At 33.1% G+C, this 22,433-nt stretch overlaps 1 protein-coding gene across 3 annotated transcripts; it reads right to left on the bottom strand.

Annotated features, from left to right (window-relative positions):
* Positions 1–6,800: 6,800 nt before the first annotated feature.
* LOC129248534 (ribonucleoprotein RB97D-like) lies at positions 6,801–21,435 on the bottom strand. Of its 3 annotated transcripts, XR_008582625.1 has the most exons (6): positions 21,256–21,435; positions 20,854–21,098; positions 20,524–20,768; positions 19,841–20,452; positions 19,024–19,250; positions 17,667–17,956 (listed from the first exon to the last, which is right to left on the bottom strand). XR_008582625.1 is itself a non-coding variant. In XM_054888124.1 (5 exons), the coding sequence occupies exons 1-5, from the start codon at positions 21,301–21,303 to the stop codon at positions 7,106–7,108; spliced, it is 1,188 nt and encodes a 395-aa protein (XP_054744099.1). In that variant the 5' UTR covers positions 21,304–21,435; the 3' UTR covers positions 6,801–7,105. The 3 variants fall into 3 exon arrangements, 2 of the variants coding, with proteins under 2 accessions (XP_054744099.1, XP_054744106.1); XM_054888124.1 differs by lacking the exons at positions 17,667–17,956; positions 19,024–19,250 and adding an exon at positions 6,801–7,143; XM_054888131.1 differs by lacking the exon at positions 19,024–19,250.
* Positions 21,436–22,433: the final 998 nt, after the last annotated feature.

Raw genomic sequence — 22,433 nt, 5'->3', positions numbered from 1 at the left:
ACTATAAAAAACTAACGTAAACGTTCATTTCTCTGTACCCTTTCAACTTGTTCATATGCATAAGACAAACAACAAAAAACTTACAAGTGCTAACAATAATTAGTAAATACTACAAAATTTGAATCGCACAAAACGAAAACTTCTCGTAAAAGTAATTATAAAAAATTATAAATGCAAAAAGAAAATTAAACGGAACTAAAGTAGTAAACTGAACAACAACCATTACACATGCATCGTTTTATAACGTTTCAGTTATAAAGCGAAGTAACGTAAATACATATGTATTTCTCAACGCGTATGGTAATGTATTTTTTAAAATAAGATTAATGAAAACTAATTAAAATTTAGAGCTTAGTGCTTAACACACACTGAAAAATTATAAGATAAATTTAGGAGAGTTTACGATTTAATAAGTATAAATACATAAACTAACGAAGAGTAAATACAAGAAAAAAGAAGTATAATAAAATTATAACTTTTAAGGTGCGTCTGATTAATATTTAAAAATATATGTTTGAATCTCAAAAACAAAGATAAATGATGTTTTATTAGTACCCATGGAAAAGGCGGCTTTGTAAGCAGCCTTTATCCGTTTGACATATCGCTTCACATATTTACTTCAATAGTGTCATAATCCAAGAAACCAAAATGTTGCGAAAACCGGCTTCACAGTTTTCAATTCACAAAAGTCCCGGGCCTAACACATAGATGGCACTAGTTTTATAGCATTCACCTCCTTTTTAGTTAGTCCTAACCTTACAAAGGCAGCTGTTAAAGTTTCACGATATTTTATTCATTAGTTCGTTAGTCATTGTGCAAAGAGTGACGCTACTTTTGTTATTTTCAAAACAATGGATCAAAAAGAATTTAGTGTTTTAATTTTACAGTGCTTCTTAATGGGGAAAAATACAGGGCTTGAAAAGTGTTATGGATACTCCGCTTCTTCAGAAATAACAATAAAACGATGGTTTGCTGGTTTACATAAATTGATATTGATAAATTCCCTCGAAGTTTCAATTCTACCAAAATGAATTTAAAGGCAGTCTTATAATGACAGAACCGTTTACTGAAGCTTTTTTTGTAATACGTTCACTTATGATATTATTGAATATTGTATTATACATATTAGGCCGGGTCGATTTGTGGGGAGGCAAAAAAATCGTCCATTGCTCTATGAAAATCATATTCTAGGGATCAAAATAAGAAACTTTGCCGAAGGAACCATACCTCTAAAACGAATTCTGATGTCTCCCAATTTGGGTCGAACTTTTTAGTTTTTTTCTCATGTAAAGGCCAAAAATGGTGATATTTTAAAATGATTGTATGGGGAACGCCCCAGGGGAGTTCCAGGGGGTGTGCCACTGGCATGGGTGGATCGGCCGGCCAAAGTTAGTGGGGGTCGGTCATACATTTGGACTCGATTGGAGCACTCTAAATGGGTAAAAGTGGGATTTTTCGTTCGACCCAAATTGGGGGACATCAGAATTCGTTTTAGAGGTATGGTTCCTTCCGGCAAGTTTTTTTTATTTTGATCCCTAGAATACGATTTTCACAGAGCAATGAGCGATTTTTAAATCGACCCGCCCTAATACATATACAGTCGAACTTATCTACAGTGAACTTCCATATAATGAAGCTCTCCTTATAATGAACTGGTTTCGAAGACACTGCTTTTTCGTTCTACTTTCGGTGTATTTTTGTCTCCTTATAATGAATTTCTATATAGTGAAGTTTTCTATATCATGAACAAATTTTACATCTGGAAATTCAAGCGCCCTAAGTTTTTGTCTCCATGTAGTGAATTTTTTCAAAAGTTTTCTGTTACAAAAAATTACAGTTAGATGTGGACAAACTGTAATGAGGGGAATCCCAAACTTAAAACAGAAAGAGCTGAGCTATTACAGTTTTATTCAGTGATTTAAGTTAAAATGACGCATCGAAGCAGCATTTCGCTTGAAAAAAAGTTATTCAGATTAACAAAGTTAATGAAGGAAAGAAAAAAAAAAGATATTGCCAATGAATTCGGAGTTCTTCCCAGCACTTTATCAAATATTTAAAAAAATAAGGAAGTGATTTAAAAAAATGCGGAGGATTTGGCAGTAAATACCAAACGCAAAAGACTTCGACCTTGTCATTTTGAGGATATTGACGAAGCAATGCTGAAATGGTTACTCGCTGCACGTGGTAAGAATCTCCCTTTATCTGGACCATTATTGAAGCAAAAGGCCAAAGATTTTGCGGAAGCACTAGGACACCACGAATTTGAGGCAAGTACAGGTTGGTTAGACAAGTTCAAAAGTCGGCATGGCGTTATTCAAAAGACATTATGTGGGGAAAGTGCTGACGCCAACAACAAAGAAAACCGTGATGAATGGGTAACGAACGTCTTACCGAAATTAATTGAAAATTACAACATTAACGACATTTTTAATGCCGACGAGACTGCTTTGTTTTTCAAATGCTTGCCAACTAAAACACTGGCATTCAAAAATGAAAAATGCTTTGGTGGGAAGCAAAGCAAGGAGAGAATAACTGTCCTGGTGGGAAGCAATATGACTGGATCAGAAAAGCTAAAATTACTGGTAATCGGAAAGGCCAAAAATCCGAGGTGCTTCAAGGGAATAAAATCTTTAGGTGTCGATTATGAGTTTAACAAAAAAGCATGGATGACCAGTGAGATTTTTACGAAATGAATTGTAAAACCCGACAAAAAATTTTGTGATCAAAACAGAAAGGTGTTGTTTTTTGTTGATAACTGCACTGCCCACCCTAAAGATGTAAGAGGCAAGTTGAGAAACATTCATCTCGCTTATTTTCCTCCCAACATGACTTCGTTACTGCAACCAATGGACCAAGGCATTATCTACAACATGAAACAACATTACAGAAAACGAATTTTAACGAATATATTGACTCAAGTGGATGAGGGAAATTCTGTTATAGCCATAGACTTGCTGCAAGCAGTTCGAAATCTTAGCAATGTATGGAATGTCTATGTTAAACCAGAAACAATTGCCAACTGTTTTAAAAAGGCTGGATTTTCAAAAGATGCTATGCAGATTCCATTTGAGCATTGGAATGAAGAGGACCTTCTTTCAATATCGGATTTGGCTGCTTTACAGTCTTCATTTAAAAAAGTAGCAAATATCGAAGCATCGTTTGATGACTACGTAAATGTTGATAATGGTGTGCAGACTTGGGACAACCCATCCGAAGAAGATATTCTCAACAGCATTTTTGAAAGTCGCGGAGTTCCAGCTGAACCTGGTAAGCATTTATCTTTTTATAGTCAAACAAAAATTTAATATGTAAATATTATTTCAGATAACGATGAACACGATTTGACCGTTGAAGAATTAGCAGAAACTGAGGAGGCATTACCTACGTTGATACAAGCTGCTTCATCCATTAGCGTAATTAGAACCTTTGTGGAAATGAGGAGTGACGTGCCGATTAATGTTTTCAACTCTCTACATGATTTGGAAGCTTTTATTGAAAATGAAAAATGGAAGACTGTAATTCAAACCAAACTCACTGATTATTTTAAATAAAATTACATAAAAAATCAATGTTTCTTTATAATGAAGTTTCTATATAGTGAAGTGATTTTCAGGTCCCGTGCGAATTCACTATATGGAAGTTCGACTGTATATAGATATAACTGGCACTTACACCCTTTTTCGGTATTTGGCCGAGCTCTTCCTCCTATTTGTGACGTGCGAGCCGACTCCGAAGGGCAGATATTTTTTATAAGGAGCTTTTTCAAGGCAGACTTACTCTCGGGAGTAAGCCATTGCCTGCCAAGGAGCGACCGCTATTAGAAACAACTGTTTCTTCATTTTGGTGTTTCACGAAGATTCGAACCTCTGTTCTCTCCGAATTCCGAATGGTAGTTATGCACCAACCCATTCGGCTACGGCGGACGTATTACTTAAACTAAAAATAAGTTATGGAATCGTAATCTAGTATGCCTTTTTTAATCCATTTCTATATACATAGTGTCGCCATTCGCACCCGATTTATCTTTCCTTCAATTGCATTTACCAATAGATATTGTCATTCTCTATGTTTTTGAGCCGTTTGTTGTGAGGTTTATGAAGTACTAGTCGAAGCGCCCACCTTATGACGTGATCAAACCGTTTTGAGAAAAATGTTCTACCAAAAAAATATTGAATAAGTATGTCACGTAAAAAATAGGACGTTATAGGTAAGCTATGTGTTTTCTAATTTTTCAATGCATACTTTCAGGCTATACATGTGCAATATATGGTAAGGAGCAAGACGACATAACTGGGTTTTAATGTGATAAAATGTGTAAAGCCGTGATTTGTCGGTGTCCCCTGTGTTTTATCTGCACCGAAAGTATTCTAAGGGTTATCATCCCTGTAATATGGAATTTTGACAAGTGGCGCAAGCGCGGTAGATAGATTTACATACCTGCACTACGAAAAACAAATCGATTCTTTGGGGAAAAGTATTGGAAAAAATTTAAATTAATGCTCATCAGAGACAATAGTAAGACCTTCGGCTGCATGTGCCCGTGGGCCAAACCATGAGGTGGGCGAAGTAACTCTCAGTGTTTCGAAAAGCTGTACGCAGGCGACAATTTAATAAAACCACAAACTGGGTGCAGAAAGGAATACACGACCATAAAACAATCTACGGAAGCTTCTGTGATGATATTATCTCCATCCCTATTGCGGCAAAGCTTTACAAATACCAGGCAAATGAGCGAGGCTGTTTTAATCCGATACAAAGCTGACTAATTACTTGTTTGCATAGCTCTCCGTCGGGCGACTCATGAACTCATTTGAGGTTAGTTTAGCCTCTCCACCCTAGCCAGCATGCACACAGATCTATGTACACTCCCTGTACCAGCTAACTGCAGCAAACAAGATAAAGTTCTCGGATTAGTATAGCCCAAGGGAAAAATATAAACTAAAAACACATAAATGCATTTTACCAAACAAATCTTTTGGATTTACTGAGGGAATATGGCGGCCACTGTAACCGAATTGGATTTATACCGAAGATCTTTATGAATAAGAAACATTAAGCTCACTCGCAAGGGTTCTCTTTGATTTTGAAGGGTCCTGGTCAATGAGCGCTTCCTGAAGTTTTCTCGTGTTTTTTGAGTTTTGCAACAGATTTTGCATCGCCGCCTGTTGCTTCCAATTCACGGAGAACTCCATTGCAACTCCGTTGTGAAAACTTTTTTATTGCGCATGATGAGCATCCGAGCAACATTTTACTGACAAAACGCGTGACATGATCATTATTGCAGAATTTATGTAACAGAACGTGATGTTATCTCATAAAAAGTAACGCTGCCACAATTATTGGAGCTTGAGCACACTATGTCTACATCTCGTCGGTAATTTTGAATTATCATTATAATTTCCATCCATATGACAATCGGTTCTGCCTACTTGGATTTTCCCCGATCGAGGGCTAACGCCTCAGCGAAGAAACCTTGTTTGAATCGGTGAACCCTGTATCGTACAACTTACTATGGTTTTATTTGATTCTCTCGAGGCATCAATTGCCGTGCGATCATAAATGGCAACATTTATGGCTGGCGCTCATCAAAAAACATTTCTGTTGTTTTGAGCTGTTACAGTAACGTTGGTTAAATAAATGTACTTGTACTAAATACTACATACATATGTATGTATATAAATATTTACGAGGAAAAAATTAGAAAATTATTTTGAAGTGAAGCTACTTATGGAATGATGATTTCTTGATCGACAAATTTTTTCTACGGCGGAGAAACACGTCGCGATGTGGAGCATGTGTCTTGATTGCTTAACGTATAAGAAAAAAGTGAGAAGAACAATCTTCCGCCATTGTCTTAATTGTATTCAGGTATCATAGCGATGAGTAATCGAATAATATTTTATTATTTTCAAAAACATCTAGCAAGGTTAACTCCGCTCGCATGTATTTACACCCCATCCATTTTCATGCGAAAAATTGCAGAGCACGGCTTTATTTCATTATTTTTTTGTTACTTACCTAAATATACCCTCCCTATAGATTATTGACCGAATGGTGGGTGCGTGACTGCGATTCGGAAGTGATTTATAATATTGACAAGAACGGAACAGACGTACAAAATAATAAGAAAAGATTTGCAAATACAACTTTGAAACGAATGCATTCATAAATCTGTGGTACCCGGCTCTGTAGCCACTTTCCTACTACAACTCCATAAAATGTCCGCAGTTAGATATTTTTGTTGAGAACATACTCCGAGCTAAATGAATGTAATGGGGATTGATTTGACTAGAGCACCTTATGCCTCTTAAAGCGACTCTGCCATAATCTTACTCACAAACTTGCTTTACTTTGGACTTGACCTATATATATATATATATATATATATATATATATATATATATATATATATATATATATATATATATATATATATATATATATATATATATATATAATTGGCGCGTACACCCTTTTTGGGTGTTTGGCCGAGCCTGCCGAGGGGCGACCGCTATTAGAAAAATGATTTTTTTTTATTAATTTTACTTTCACCGAGATTCGAACCAACGTTCTCTCTGTGAATTCCGAATGGTAATCACGCACCAACCCATTCGGCTACAGCGGCCGCACTTGGATTGACCTGCTTTGGGAAAAGTTTTGAATGCTTAATATTAATAATAATACTGATAGTACATTTTTTAAGTAAAGCTTTGCTGTAAAACCTAGTTACAATTTTTACTTCCACAAACACAAGAAAACACGGTATAGTTGTGCTGTAAGCATAATTATATGATTTATTTAATCAAATTTTTTACAACTGTATTTCTATTTTGTAAACCATCTTAGGCCAATTGATTAGATAGATGCCGCTGAAAGCCCAATGAAAATTACTCTCTACTTACCATATTCTCTGTTGGCAGTAACATATCACCGCTTTAACAAACCTCGTCGTAACGTACAACTTGGCAGAATTCATTCGAAAAGCCTTGATGCACCTTGATGGAAAATATACCCTTGCGTTCCAGGCAATCTTTTAATAACGCAAATCCTCAATGACCCTTGCAGGCTACGTGCTTTCAGTCGAACAAGATTTTCCTACCGAAAACTACGATTGATGTGTTTCATTACTTGGCGCGTGGGACGCTTAAAGAGAAACATTAAAATAAATATGTTTATTGGTTTAAAAATTACGATGTAATGTAACATTTAAATTTGGGATAACACACAAGCTGCCTTGGTGAGCATAAAAATGTATGTATATCCATAAAAATGAGTTGGATGGATTTCTACGTAACTAATATATGGCGAAACCTCTATATGAATGATGCCATTATAATGAAAAACTCTGGTTGATGTTTTTCCCCCCTCAAATAAAAGAAATGCCGAGCATTCGTAATATGGAAAACATGCACAAAACCGCCAAAAAAAAAAAATTGTTTTTAAATAAGCGCGATTTTTAAGCAACTAAAAATTCATATTTTTTTGTAATTTGCACCAAGTTTAAACCTGGAATTATATGGTTTTTATAAGAGAATGAACTATACTTTCATTAAAAAGAATTTAATTAAATGAGAAACAAATAAATGAAAAAAAAAACACTGTACGCAGCAGCAAAGCCCCTATATAAGGAATTATGAATGGATTCACAAATCCTTTATTAAAAAATAAATAAAAATTTAGTGTTTTTTTTTTTTACTTTTTTATTTCGCTGTATTGCGTTTTTGATGGCATATGTACATATTTACCTACGAATATAACAAAATAATTGAATTGGCCCTTGAACTTTGCCATATAGAGGTTTCACCGCAGGGAGATTCCTTAATGAATGAGTTACGTATACCAAAATCGTTTTAGCTTGTACTAAATTTAATTTAATTTAAGATATTTTACTTAAAAGTTTATCAAATCACAGTCACTTCCTTACAATGCATAACTTTATTGTGAAATCTCCCTGTCAATGTTTTATTGTTAAACAGTAATGGTATTTTTCCAATAAAACATTTCTAATTAGTTCACCGTAATTTAGATGATCCATTAAGGCGGTTATACATATAAAAACACAAATGTAGATAATCATGATTTTTTTTAATGAAATCTTGGTTATAGTAATTAATAGTATGTAATATATTTATAAATAAGAATAAAATCGATGTATAGCGGTACGTAGATGTAAATTTATATATGTATTTATAATGTTCAGCTATGCAATGATTTTACTATAAAGCATGATTGACTCAAATCAAGACTAGCTTCTTCACAATGTATGAATATTCAAATTTTATTTGAATCTTTTTACAACCGACAAAGAAAAACTATACACTATACCTATCTAGACGGCTCTTTTTAATTTATATATTTTTACCGAGTTTTTAGTTACAGTTATTAGTTTATATGGAATCCGGCTAACTCTCTCGTTCACATGATTCCACGATATCCACGTCAACATTATGGGAAGATCCAGATTTCTATATGACCAAAGACTGAAGTGGAGTTGTCGTTCTTACAGTATAATAAAAAAAAGAATACCAGCAATATTTTTACTTCATATTGTTCACATAACGGTTTTATGTAAGAGCATAAAGGACATCCAGATTGATATAAACATATAGATTTATATATACCAAAATGCTCGCAATGACGAAAGGAGTCGATTTAGCGTGTGCAAAAATTAGTACACTTCAATGAAACTCTTTGTTAAATGTGGCGAAATCGGCAAATAACCACGTCGACCAGCCATATAAAGTTAATTTTCAAAAGCGAAACAAGGCTTTGGATATTGTATACTCGTATCTGCACAAAATATTTGAAAACCTGAAAGTCGTGATATTTATCCTATTGGAACTTTTGAGCAATTTTTAAACTATCTTAAAATTAACGACATAAAGAATGAATGAAAATATTCATAAACCTTATGAGGGAACTTGTAAGAGACAGGCTTCGGCGTCTAAATTCTGTTTAAAAACGAAAAGGATACCGAACGGATTTATTTTCAGGGTGTTCGAAATGTAATAATTGTGGCAGTGTTACTTTTTATGAGACAGCATCACGCTCTGTATGTACATATATGCATGTATAATGACTGCAACAATAACAACGCCACGTCAGTAAAATGTTGACAATCTGAGGTTCATCACTGGCTAATCAAGCACAATATAAAAGTTTACACTGCGGAAGCGAAGTTTTTGGTCCTTATTTCCATATTTTGAAACAATGCGTTCGGCGAGATATAATTTCTGCAATATTGCGGTAGCTAATTAGCCTAGTATCAGCAAAAAGCCATCAAAAAACTAATATGAACACAATAATGGCTTATTGGTTGCGACGAACACATCTTTTTTTTATGAAATATGAAATTTGCATCTCTAAATTAGAAAATTTAGTATTTCAACCAAAGAGATATGTAAACTTTTTCTTTTGTTCAGTAGTAAAAATACATAGTATAATAATAATAATATTATATATTTAACTGGAATGCACCAGCCTTAAATTTGTTCTCTCTTTGTAAGTGTAAGCATTCAAAGGAAGATGTTTGTAAAAAAATCTTACCGTTTTTCTTTAAAATAAATCCTCTTCTCACACCTTAGGTATAACGCACATTCTTGTATAAGTACTCATTTATATAACTTTCGTTAAAAAATTATTGTAAAAAGTATACTAAACACGCCCTTTAATGGAAAGGAAATACCGCACCATAATTCAATAATAAAGGTGTGCTCAGTAAGCAGCTTTCTCGTTCCCTCTTGACAAATCAGTTCCCTTAGCAAAACACTGGAAATGTTTAATAAAAGTGTAAAAAAATAAACTTTGTAGAAAAAACTTTTCATTTTTAAAAAGGGTGTGCTTGCGAGCAATAACTCCCTCAAGAGTTTGTATCGGTTTGTCCACGACTATCAATGACATGGAATACATCCTGACATGCCGTTTAAGTCAGAATATGATACAGTCCGAGATCGATACATTAAGGGGGTAGTATGGTTAATTCGGTGTAAAACAAGCATATTTATCGAAATTTTTTTTGGACACAGTTGATTTATTCAAAATTTTAAAATTACTTCATTATAAAGTCATATTTAAAGAATATTGTGTGAAATTTTCATTGATTTTTATGAAGAAATGAGTTGGTGGCAGCGAATCTTCGCGGACGTCTCATAAAAAAGCTTTATTGCGGTGTCCCTCAGAACTCATTACTGGATCAACTAAAATCAAAAAACCAAATTGATTTCATCAGCTAATAAAGTTTCGCAGGTAACAACGTCGAATTTTTTTTTTTTTTTTTTTTTTAATTTTTTAAAGCGCTTTGAAGTCAAAACACCGATTTTTCATAAAAAAAACTTGAAAACTTTGTTGTTTTAAAATATGACAAAATTTAAAAAAAAAAAAAAAAAAAACTCGACGTCATTACCTCGTGAATAAAGTAAAGAAACAAAAAAACCAAATTTGAAAAGAATCGGTGCAGTAGATATGAATCTACAGTGGACACCGACCGTAAAAAAGGCAAGTGTGAGAAAAACGTAGGTAGCTATTTTCGGCAGCGTGAAATCCGGTTGGAGAGGTAGATACTTAATCCTTTGTGTCTTTGTCAATTTTACTCTAATGCACTTCAAACTTTCACACAATAATCTTAAGATGTTATAGAATAATTTAAAAAAAAAAAAAAAAAAAAAAAAAAAAAAAAAATGAAAAAAAAAAAAAAATACCATACTACCCCCTTAATGGAGAATTTAAAAAACTTTATTTCTTATGATGTGATTTTGAAGGAGCTCATGTTTTGCAAAGAGTTAGCATTTCCTAAAACAGTTAAAACAGAAAGAATAATTAGATAGTCCCGACGCTATCGATAACATTGGAGGCTTCATTATAAGAAAGTTGGGATTGACGGATCTTGTTTGGGTGAATGATGTGTTTATAGGAGGCTTAGCAAATCCCAGTACCAGCTTTCTGAGTATTGTTAATTGGAGCTAGTATTCAAAAGTTTTAACGGTACAAATATTCGGCATGCAGCAGCTACTTGGAAATGCTTATTGCGTGATTAGAACACGTTAATGCCAGCGCCGGCGACAAGAAGGGGCGTTTTACAAAACGCCTGTTGCTTTGTGTTGGAACAAAGTATCATGTTCCTATACGCAACCTTGAAATCTTTGACGATGTCTCGTGTTACTAAAAGTATCGTTGATGTTCTCGATATGCAACAACCAAGGCATCACTAAAAAAGCAATATGCAATATATGTTCAACTACAAAGGAGAAAATGGCGGAAAACGAAGAAAGGTAAGTTTTAAGGGGGGGTAAGGGATAAAAATCGATTTTTTTTTTTTGCATGTTATTGTAGTAAAACATTTCAAAAATACCGTGTTAAAATTCTAAGTCAATCCGAGCAAAACTTTTTAAGTTATAGAGCATAAAGCCGAGCCGCCTCAAACATCTGCCGAGACGCAGCAGACTTTAAACGCGGTTTTCTCGAACCTTTTTTTTTTTAAGTGCGTAGTCATTGGCATTTGAAAACTACTCAACCGATCCTTTTGAAATTTTGCACACATATTTTACATATAAAAAACCTCCCCCCCAACGTTTTTTTTCGCCATTTTTTTTTTTATATTAAGGTGGTTTTACACCTACAAAATGGCGGCATTTTTTCGTCAAAAATCACTTTTTACTTCAAACGACTACCAAATGGCTGAAAATGAAAATAAATCGTCAAAATAAACGTTGGGGGGAAGTTTAACTTAGACTTTAACTAAATTATTCGATTTTTTTGATTTCAGATGATTCTACGCTGAGATATGCTGACTACTGCAAAATGTATTTTTGAAAAGACGTCTACGTAAATGTGCTCTCATTCGCTCATTTTTCAATATTTTTACATGAAAATTTTATCAAATATTCTTGAAATGTAACTTTATAATATGCAACAACTTTTAATAAACTGACTTGAACCGTTTCGCTACAATAAATTCATGAAAAAAGTGTTTTTTTTTAGCGTTTATCCCCCCCGTAGTTAGTAAAGTAAGAATAATCGCGACTTAGATGTCAAAACTCCAAACTTGTGTGGGCACAGCGTAGTAAAGTAAGGTATAAATAGTTTTCGTCAATTAAATTTATGATGAATTCATTTCATCCATGAAATAATTCATTATGATCCTATTTTGCTTAGGTAACATAACAGCTTCATATTGGCGAAACTTCGCATTTTAAATTTAAAAAAAATAATTCACAAAATATAATCTTGAATTATGTAAAGCAATTTTTTATTTTAATATCAGGCTTGGAATTTTTCGCTAATAGTTTCTACTTGTCCCATATATGTATTTATTTATATACGAAATACATATATTTATATTGTCCATAAAATACACTGTGCGACAGTGATTTTATACTTTTATGGAGACCTAGTACAACTTGTAGGTATAGTAAAACTAAGAAAAATGGTATAGGAGAAATCTCCAATACACCCCCAAAATCTCGTTTTATGGCCATAAAACCGTTTTTCAGTAGGTTGATGTGAAGAATCACTCCTAACTTCGCCAATTTCCATCCGATTTCGAAATTGTTTTTTTAGTTCGAAAGAACAAAAATAAGCCTTTTTGACAGTGTGTTGACAATTTTTCTGAAATGACAACTGACGAGACTGTAGGCGGAAGTATTTGGAATTTTTTTATTTTTTCTCTATTTTTTCAACTTTGACATAATTTTTACGATATTATCCGATATTGAGGATTTTTTTAGTACACTACTGTTATAGTAAATTTAATTTTGCGTCGAATGAGCTATATTTGACTGTAATTGAATTAAAATTAATAGAGTTGTGTGAGTTTTAAGATTTTATTTTTTTTTTTACTAATTTGGTATGTAGGCATCGAAGCATGAAAATGATAACAAGTGTCATTATAAACACATAATATTTATTGGAGTATTGTGCAGTGCAGCATTGTACGGTATGGTACGGAACTGGTTCCAAACTTAAAAATGCATTGGAAACGGCCCTTTGGAGTTTAGTATGGTATGGTACATTTGCCATTCTCTTCATCAGTTTTGAATACTTCTCTGTAAGAAATTTGATCATCATCATTCATCTGAAGTTGTCATCAACTAAATTCCATTGTTTAAATCGAGAAGCGAGCGTTTCAGATTGTCTTCCCGATAGAAGTAAATCACGAGAAAGATCCTGAAAATCTGAATTTTATACAATGTGTCGTTCTGAAGACTTAGAACCAGACGGAAAGTACTCTTCATCATCAGGTTTATTGTTATCAGTTTGATCATCATCAGCAATGAGTTGAACTTCCTTCAGTGCCTGCAGTTGAGTCAATCATATCGTCCAAGACTACGGGGTTCTTAACAGTTGCAACATCAGCATACTTTATGTGCTTTCGAGCTTTATAATGATGACCGTTTACGTCCGTTTTATAAAAATAACAATCATCTGGTTTATAATAAGGCTGATGATGCCACATCATCGGAGAATATTGAGAAATTCGACTTTTCTGGCAACGTTTTGATTTATATCTCTTGAATTTCAATGAAACAAACAATAAAACTTTGACGTTTTAATAAGGTTAAATTATAATAACAAACTTATTTTGTTAATCAATGTACAGTGTGAACTTTGGTACACTTGGGAGCTTTCCATATTTCTACTAAAAAAAAATGTGCTATAATATGTCAAATATTTTCGTAAGTTCTAACCAGTTCTGTTGTATGCAGTACAGTGTACTCTTATGTATACATATATACTCCAATAAATATTACGTATCTATAATAACGCATCAAAACACGTCCTTATTCCCATTTAGCGTAAGTTATACGTACATACCAAATTAGTAAAAAAAAAAAATAAAATCTTAAAACTCACACAACTCTATTAATTTTAATTCAATTACAGTCAAATATAGCTCATTCGACGCAAAATTAAATTTACTATAACAGTAGTGTACTAAAAAAAATCCTCAATATCGGATAATATCGTAAAAATTATATCAAAGTTGAAAAAATAGAGAAAAAATAAAAAAATTCCAAATACTTCCGTCTACAGTCTCGTCAGTTGTCATTTCAGAAAAATTGTCAACACACTGTCAAAAAGGCTTGTTTTTGTTCTTTCGAACTAAAAAAACAAATTCGAAATCGGATGGAAATTGGCGAAGTTAGGAGTGATTCTTCACATCAACCTACTGAAAAATGGTTTTATGGCCATAAAATGAGATTTTGGGGGTGTATTGGAAATTTCTCCTATACCATTTTGTTTAGTTTTTCTATAGCCATAAGTTGTGCTAGGTCTCCATAATAGTATATTTAATTTTTTTTTTTTGTCACACAGTGATATGCTACATACCTACATTCAAAATTAATTAAAATTTATTTTTACACCGTTCCCAGTTTGTTTCCATGTAAGTAAAAAAATACTTTTTTCCTACCATTTTTGCTAAAAAAAAGATTTAATTTTTTCCATTTTCTTCACCTTAAATGCAACCTCTTGTAAGGAAATGTCAGAAGTGAGCAAACCTTTATAAATTGAATCATGATACAGCACTAAAAAAAAGTAAAATTTATGAAAAAAGAATTCAAACATTTTTTTTTATAAATATACTCGATACTTTAGAATTAAGAATTCGAAAAACGAATTAAATGCTTAAAAACATTGGGCAAATAAAAACTAGAATTTTACCAAACCGGTTTTATAAATGAATGTGATTCATTTTAATTAGTATGTAATTTTCCTTAAGAAAGCATAGCCACATATAGATGTATATATTAATAATACAATAATTACTAAAACAAATCCGATTTTCAGATAGTTTTAAATATTTTCGTATTTACGACACTTTCATTGCAAAAGATGTTGAGCTTTAGCAAAAATGGTGCATGCATTACAAAGAGTTAATTTGCTGTTTCCACTTGTTCATAATAAATCGTTTTCGATAATTCTTAATTCTTCAAGTATTCTTAATTTTTGCAAGCGTTCATTCGCGCCAAAAATTACACAGTCCTGCGAGGGTGAGTTTCTAGAATGGCTGTATTTGTTTCTTGTAGTTTTTTATGCGCTGAAAACGCATCTGACCTTCAAAATGCTCCATCACGTCAGGATTTTTGGTAAATGAAGCCTAAAAGGTCAAAAAATGGCCATTTTAGCCATTTTTGATAATTTTTTTTGGGATAGAAATTTTTTTTTTTCAATTTCGACGAAAAGGTTGCATAGTACAACTCTTTAGCTTTAAAACCCATTTTTTTAAATTATTGTACGATTTTTTAAAAAAAAGTTATGACATTTTGAAATTAACAGTTTCAGTTACGTATACGTTGGGTATAACGTCTATTGGCGTATGGGCATAAACTTTACAATAAATATGTACACTTACTTACGCTTTATTTTACTTACTTAGTAGATCAAGTACGTACATACTTAGTCATATATATGTACATAGGTGTATATGCGATATGTTATAATGAATATACATATGTAGGTATGTAGTATATAGTAGCAAGATACAAAGCAATATATACACAACATAGATTTGGTAGTACGAGTATGTTATAGCGGCATATCAGTAGCAGTGCGAATAAAAGTATTGTAGAGAATATATTGTTTCAGTAACATACACGCTAAGTTGTATACCTCAAATACCTGAAAGGACAAAAGTTAACGTAGTGTTGCACCGATAATAAAATGTTACAATATATTATATACACCCCAACACATTTATGGGTGTAATTTAAGATAAAAGAAATTTAAACGTAAAATAAGGCAAAAATCGCTACACATCGATGTAAAATATATTAAACAAAATATAATTTGTATAGTCCCTCTGTTACTATATTATATGCATATTCTACCTTATTATATTAACAGTAAGGAACCCAAAGAATGAATGAAAACTTAGTGCGGTCTTTTTAAATGGACAATAATATAAAAAACATAAACAAACGAATTAAATGCGTAAGAATTGTATTTCACTTGACGTTATTCCATATAGGTTACAGTGTCATATGTTTCGTTTGAGATCGTTTTCAAATTCAATGACACTGTTAAATACGTTTTCCTTGAACCGAAGTTGGTATCAGTAGGATTTCTCAAAAAATGTATGCATATTGTGAAAGGAAGTCCAAATTATACATATTTTCACAAACCGAAATAATACAGGGTAACGATTATTAAACGAGGAATTGCTTTAATGTTAAAAACATACGAACTATATGTAACGATATCTGATAGAACACATTAAATTTTATTAGATTTCCAGAGCCTGCGCACTCGTGTCTCTTCGAAGAAACCGGTACAACACGGATTTATGTATATCTACAAAACAAAAAAAAAAAAACCCGACTCACAGCAACTGTTTAATCTTAACACCTACGACTATTTTCGTATATAGACAGGCAGCGGTCAAAATAATCTTCATATAGTCACACTGACATCTGAATGCCATATGCTTCTTTTCTTTCATTTTATAAAGGTAGCGGAACAAACAATATTTTAACATCTCCACGGAATCGAGTAAAAACTCTCTTGTTGTATTGGTAACCTCCAGGAAACGTGCGCAATTCCTAAATTTGCTACTCGTGCAGAACAAAATTTATATTTAAACACCGGAATTTTAACAAACTAATTTGATGAAATGGCAAATTAAAGTTCGTACTTTCAAAATATTACATATTAATAACTGTACATAACTCAATGCCTCAGCTCTCATGCTTTTTTTTTAATACTTCATTGCAACATACATTGTTATACAAGTTCATAAGTAGAAATAAGAGGGCTGCAATACCAATATGTTATACGAATTTATATATCAATAATATCGTATACATAGTTGTTAGATATCCATATCTGTACTTAAAGAGAAAATAAGGAGTTAAGTAAAAAATGCAATAAAACTTATATACCATATAAATGAATTGCATAGTATACTTTATTTGTAATTCAGCTTTTAATCGCAAGTATTATAAATGTATTTATACATATTACTACTAAATACAATATATATTGTAACACACTTATTTAATTATCATTATAGTAAAAAATGTTTGTTTTTATTTTTTGTTTGAATTTTTTTGTTTTTGTTTAATTTTGCAACGTTTAGAAACATTTAATAATTTTCAATATTTTAAGTTCTAATTCAAAAGAAAAAAACACACACTCAGCTGTTCTATGAGTTAAGTGCCACAAAATAGAAGGAATTTGGTGTTCTTTTAAACAAAAAGTTTAATGTCATGGATGTTAAGCAAACAGTTCACTTCTCTTGTTTTATATAAAAAGAAAGAAAAACAAAAGCAAAATTAAATAAAACAAAATCCTTCAATTTTCAATTGCAAAGATAAATATAACAAATAGCAATAACCATTGCCGTTCTTTTTAGAGTTTCATGCTAGCTCTGAAGCGCTTTTGCAGCTGTGCCGATAATTTATATATGTTAAGCTTCTTATCATATTGATCAATGTCTGTATATGTGATTGAATGCTGGTGAGTTTCTTATTGCAGCAGGCATTTTTGATCCGTGTTTCGCTGGGAATCTAATTTGGTTTTTTCTTTGCACTGCGCTATTTCACATTTTTGTTTTGTTATTTGTTATGTCAAAATGTAAGCACGCTGGTAATGTGTATGGGCAAAACTTTATCCGATATTAAGAATCATCATCTAATTAAGTGATCTACTATATTATTGCTGTACGCTACATATTAATGTGTATATACCAGCATATGGATTATTTAAATTATAGTTTAAAAATACATAGATTCATACATATATTGATACTATAAATATCGATATTCATCCTTAATGAAGTGCGTTTTTACGTTTTGTTCTTGTATTGCTCTATGTAATGTACGTAGTGCATTTTATGTAAATCTTTCTTTCATGGGGTTGGATTTGGGTTGGTTTGAATTTTTTTACTTGTTTCTCTTAAAATAATTCTGGTTATTTATGTAGTAGTACTTTAATTTTATGTATAAGCATACATCTTAAATGCCTATATGGGAAATAAAGAAAGATATATTGTATAATTTATAGTAGTAGTAAATATTGATATTCATATGCATAAATAGATGTTTTAATTTTTGAAGGTCAAGGATTACAAGACATATAAAACAAATATGGAAATAATAATAAGCCAAATTACCAACAGGAACATAGTATATAATAATAACAAACAATAAGTATTATGTTCAATAAACACGTTCACACAATTGTCTGCCTCAAAAGATGTATTTTATATTTAAACAACTCTATAAAACAAAAAATTAGTAGTAAACAATATTTTAGTTTCAATCCTGCCCCATTAAATTATTTTCGGACTGCAATATATATAACTCTGCTTTTAATCGAATATTTAATTCTTATTATTGAAATGAGTTATATTCAAAATATTTTTCGGAAACCTCCTGCAAACCTTTGCGCTCATCAATTTATTTAAAATATAGTACCGAAAGCATTGAGTTCAAGCAATAGCAAATATTTCAGCTAAATCGTTCCCACGAAGGATGGGGAATGTTTATGCTGATACAACCACATAACCACAACTAAATCAGGGCAAGTGGGTCCGAGTCATTCAATTAATGTTGTATTTGAACAGCAAGTTTGAGTTCATTTATTTCTGCGACTTAATTTAAAATTCAGAAGTACACAGGTTCGAGTCTCCGTGCTTGAAACACCAAGTGATAGAAAACGTTTTTTATAATTGCGGTCGCCCCTCGACAGGCAATGGCAAACCTCCGAGTGTATAGTATATCTGCCATGAAAAAGCTTCTCATAAAAAACCATTTGCCGTTCGAAGACGGCTTAAAACTGTAGGTCCCTCCATTTGTGGAACAACATCAAGACGTACACCACAAATAGGAGTAGGAGCTTAGCGAAACACCTAACAGAAGTGTACGCGCCAATTATTAATTTATTTAATTTAGAATTACTTGTTTGTCATTTTTATAAGTTCACATGTAATACAGACATATATATACTTTAACGCACTTTAAAATCAACTAGCTTCCTACTAATGTGAGATAAGCAAATCGAATGTCTAAATACTACATAGCAACGTACCTGTGGCAACACGCATTCATATATAATTTCGAAGTATTTCCCCCTTCCGTTTTTTAAGACAATTTTCTTACTGAATAGCTTTATATTGTACATAATGGTAGTTTTAATCCGCTTTATTTCTATAGTCTAGTATAAGTGCTTTGTCTGTGTTTTATAAGCAGAGTTTACAGATGAACATATGCCCGTCGATTTTGACGTATTCAGGTAACCGGCATAAGCGGCTGACCCTGTGAAGAACGTTTCTTTTTTTCAATATTTATAGAATTTATGACCGAGAAAATTTTGTCATAGATACACACAACTGATGGCACAAAAAATGCTAGTATTAGCATTCAACTGTTAATTAGTTTTAAAGGGAACTACTACTCCCTTGCAATTTTATACAGAAAATATGAATGAATTGAAATCGTGATAATTAAGTATATGCATATCCAAAACAAATAAGGAACTATGTTTTCTGGAATATTAATACTGCAATTAAAATACAAATATACAATATATGCTAAAACGGAAATACTGTCCATGTGTTATTCGTATAAGTATCAATTATGTGCAACATACACATTGGAATACCACGAGGGATAAGACGAATTGTTTATATTTCTCTTTGTGGGCAGTCAGAATTTTTATCAAAATATTGTTTACATTCAAACAGCTAGCTTATATTTCATACAAAAATATTACTTTTCTAGAGCACGAAAATTAATATACTGAACTAAACTTCTTTAAAATGAGAATAAGGAAAGTAGGAAAAGGGCAGATGATCGTTTGAATTGGTTTGAAACATATATAAACGTCTACAGCATTTATTGCTTACCATAACTAGGCGCTGACGACACACTATATGGGTTCATTCTGTTTCCTTGTAAGCTGCCTGCTTTTTGTGGGCCACCGTTGTATGATTGTTGGTAATCACCAAAATTTTGAGGAGCGGCTGGAGTTGGAGCAGCAGCAGCACCATTCCAACTATTTACGGCAGGTGCAGCTGCAGGTGCGGCAGCTGGTGGTGGCACAGGTGCAGCAGCGGGTGGGGCTGCTGCGTAACCATTTTGCGGCCAAGCTGCAGGTGCTGCATAAGCGGCAGGCGCACCCCAGCCGGGAGCACCACCGTTTTGAGGTGGAGCTGTATAAGCGCCATAGCCCGCGACAGGTGCAGCTGGAGGTGGTTGTTGGTACGCAGCTGGTGGCGCAGCTTGGGGATATCCTCCCCATCCATTGTATGCCGGTGGACCCATTTGTGGTGGATATCCATAAGCTGGCTGTTGGGCATAGGGCGCGGCAGGTTGTTGGTAGCCGTTTGCTGGCGGTGCTCCGCCTGGGGGAACGCCTGCCTGTTGTGCCTGCGTGGCGCGTTTCTTAGCCAACTCTTGTTTGTAAACTGATTTTTTCACATCTACCAGAACATATTTAATTGTGTGATTTTTGTGCACTAAAAACAAAAATGCCACAAATGTATTAATACTTAAACAAAATATATGCATCTGTAGAACAAAAACTTACACACTGCTTTGTCCACTGCATCATAGTCATCAAACTCTACAAATGCAAAACCCCGTTTGCGACCAGTTGTTTTATCCGTTAGAATTTTAACTCCAACTACATTACCGAATTGTGAAAAGTGTTCGGTTAAAGTCTGTTCATCGTGATTTTCTTTTAAGCCACCAACAAAGATTTTTTTTACTGTAGTACTAGCTTCTGGCTTTCCAAGTTCAGGCTTGGGCAAAGCACGCTTTGAATCTACCTGCCTGTGAATTTTTAGTAGAAAAAAAGGAAAAATTTAATGACTCATGTTATAAATATGCGTGAAATATCTATATGCAATGAACTCACTTTCCGTCAATTACATGTGGACGTGCAGCTTGTGCGCGATCAACCATATAAGTGTCAGAGTATGTAATAAATCCAAATCCCCGGGAACGCTTTGTTGCTGGATCACGCATTACTATCGCGTCAACTACATCGCCCCATTGCTTATAGAAAGCGCGAAGTGACTCTTCGGTTGTTACTGCCGACAAACCGCCAATGAACATTTTGCGAAGATGATCAATTTCCACTTCTCCTCCATTCTGATGTTCCTAAATTACCCAAGATATTACCGATTAATATTTAGGCAACAAATTAAAGTTCGTTTATGCCATTTTCATTTTATTTCTTTAAAACAAATAAAAGTTCCACTTTCTAAAATCGATATTGCAAAACATGGATGAAATGTATTACTTTAAAATTATTTACCTCTAGCTTAATACCCGCTGGATAAATATTTTCTGGTGCTTTGATCATTTTGGTGCAAAAGTTAATGTCTTTAATTAAATTAACCAGGTATTTTTCCTCTTGATAAATAAAAACGCTTACCGCTAATTTCACAAAAACGAACTATTAAAAGGCGAGCACTGGTTTAGAATGAAATAAAATGGTGGGTCGTGTGCGTTCATCAAATGTGTATGTATTCAAAATATTTCTTGGTGCTACCAAACGCTTTGAATTTATTCTTAAATTTGAAGACTTTTGCTAATATGGAGATTACATTTTGGATAGTTTGCTAATAAGTATTCAAATAATAATGGATTGTCTCCAAAATAGTCGATTGTACGTTACATCTTTCAGCTATTTTGTTTTATTAAAATTGTGGTCGGAAAGTGTCAAAATATTTAATAACTCACGACTAATGCTTATGAAATGACAAAATATCTACTGTTAGTGTAAGGCTTTCTAAAGATGTTATCCCATCGGACAGTGGAAATAATTTTTGGAAACGGAGCTAAAAAAATTAGTTTGCGGTTTCTTATATTGCCTTCTCGTAAATTTAAATTATTAGGATAAAACAATCAATATAGGTGGCCCAAACGCATATAAATACGAGCGGTGGGCGCGCACATGGCAGACTAACCCAAATCTGCACTTTCCATAGATAATGTTAAAAACCCTGACGTGAATATCAGGTGGGGAACGCGAAATTCACTGGCAAAACATATCTGTCTTACTCAATTTCCAGTCATCACTGTCTAAACGTCAGCTGTCATCTCGTAGTTTGACAAAACAATATTCATTTTACCGCGCCGTTTACATGGACTTAAACAGGGATCCGGTTTGCTTTTTGCCATTTTGAAAATTGCCAAGGTGCCCGCAAGAAGAAACAGGACAAAGTCAAATAGAAATTTGTTAAATATGGAAACATATTTGGTAGCAGGTGCATAATATACAGCTGAGGTTCTCATTCACATATGACTTCCTTAGATTTGTGTAGAAAAATGTAGTAACTTTAAAAATGTCGGTAAATTAATCTATTCGTTGATGTTATGCGCTAAAAATGTTAAATAGTATATAGAAATTAGAAGAAACACCTCGTTTTTAAATTTGTCTTTTGATGTTATAATGCTGCCATTACAAAGATTTCTTATAAAATAAAATAA

The sequence above is a fragment of the Anastrepha obliqua genome, chromosome 1 (assembly GCF_027943255.1).
Source record: "Anastrepha obliqua isolate idAnaObli1 chromosome 1, idAnaObli1_1.0, whole genome shotgun sequence".
NCBI lineage: Eukaryota > Metazoa > Arthropoda > Insecta > Diptera > Tephritidae > Anastrepha > Anastrepha obliqua.
Note: the sequence above shows the minus strand (reverse complement) of the source record. Positions and strands in the feature narration are given on the sequence as shown.

Bases quoted from the DNA above. Each gene is read 5' to 3' on its own strand.
- LOC129248534 (XM_054888124.1), bottom strand. From the start codon at position 21,303: ATGATCAAAGCACCAGAAAATATTTATCCAGCGGGTATTAAGCTAGAG. The intron at 20,769-20,853 runs GTGAGTTCATTG...AAAAATTCACAG, and splicing joins CCACATGTAATTGACGGAAA to GCAGGTAGATTCAAAGCGTG. The intron at 7,144-19,840 runs GTAAGCAATAAA...TTTCTCTTTAAG, and splicing joins GTCGTCAGCGCCTAGTTATG to CGTCCCACGCGCCAAGTAAT.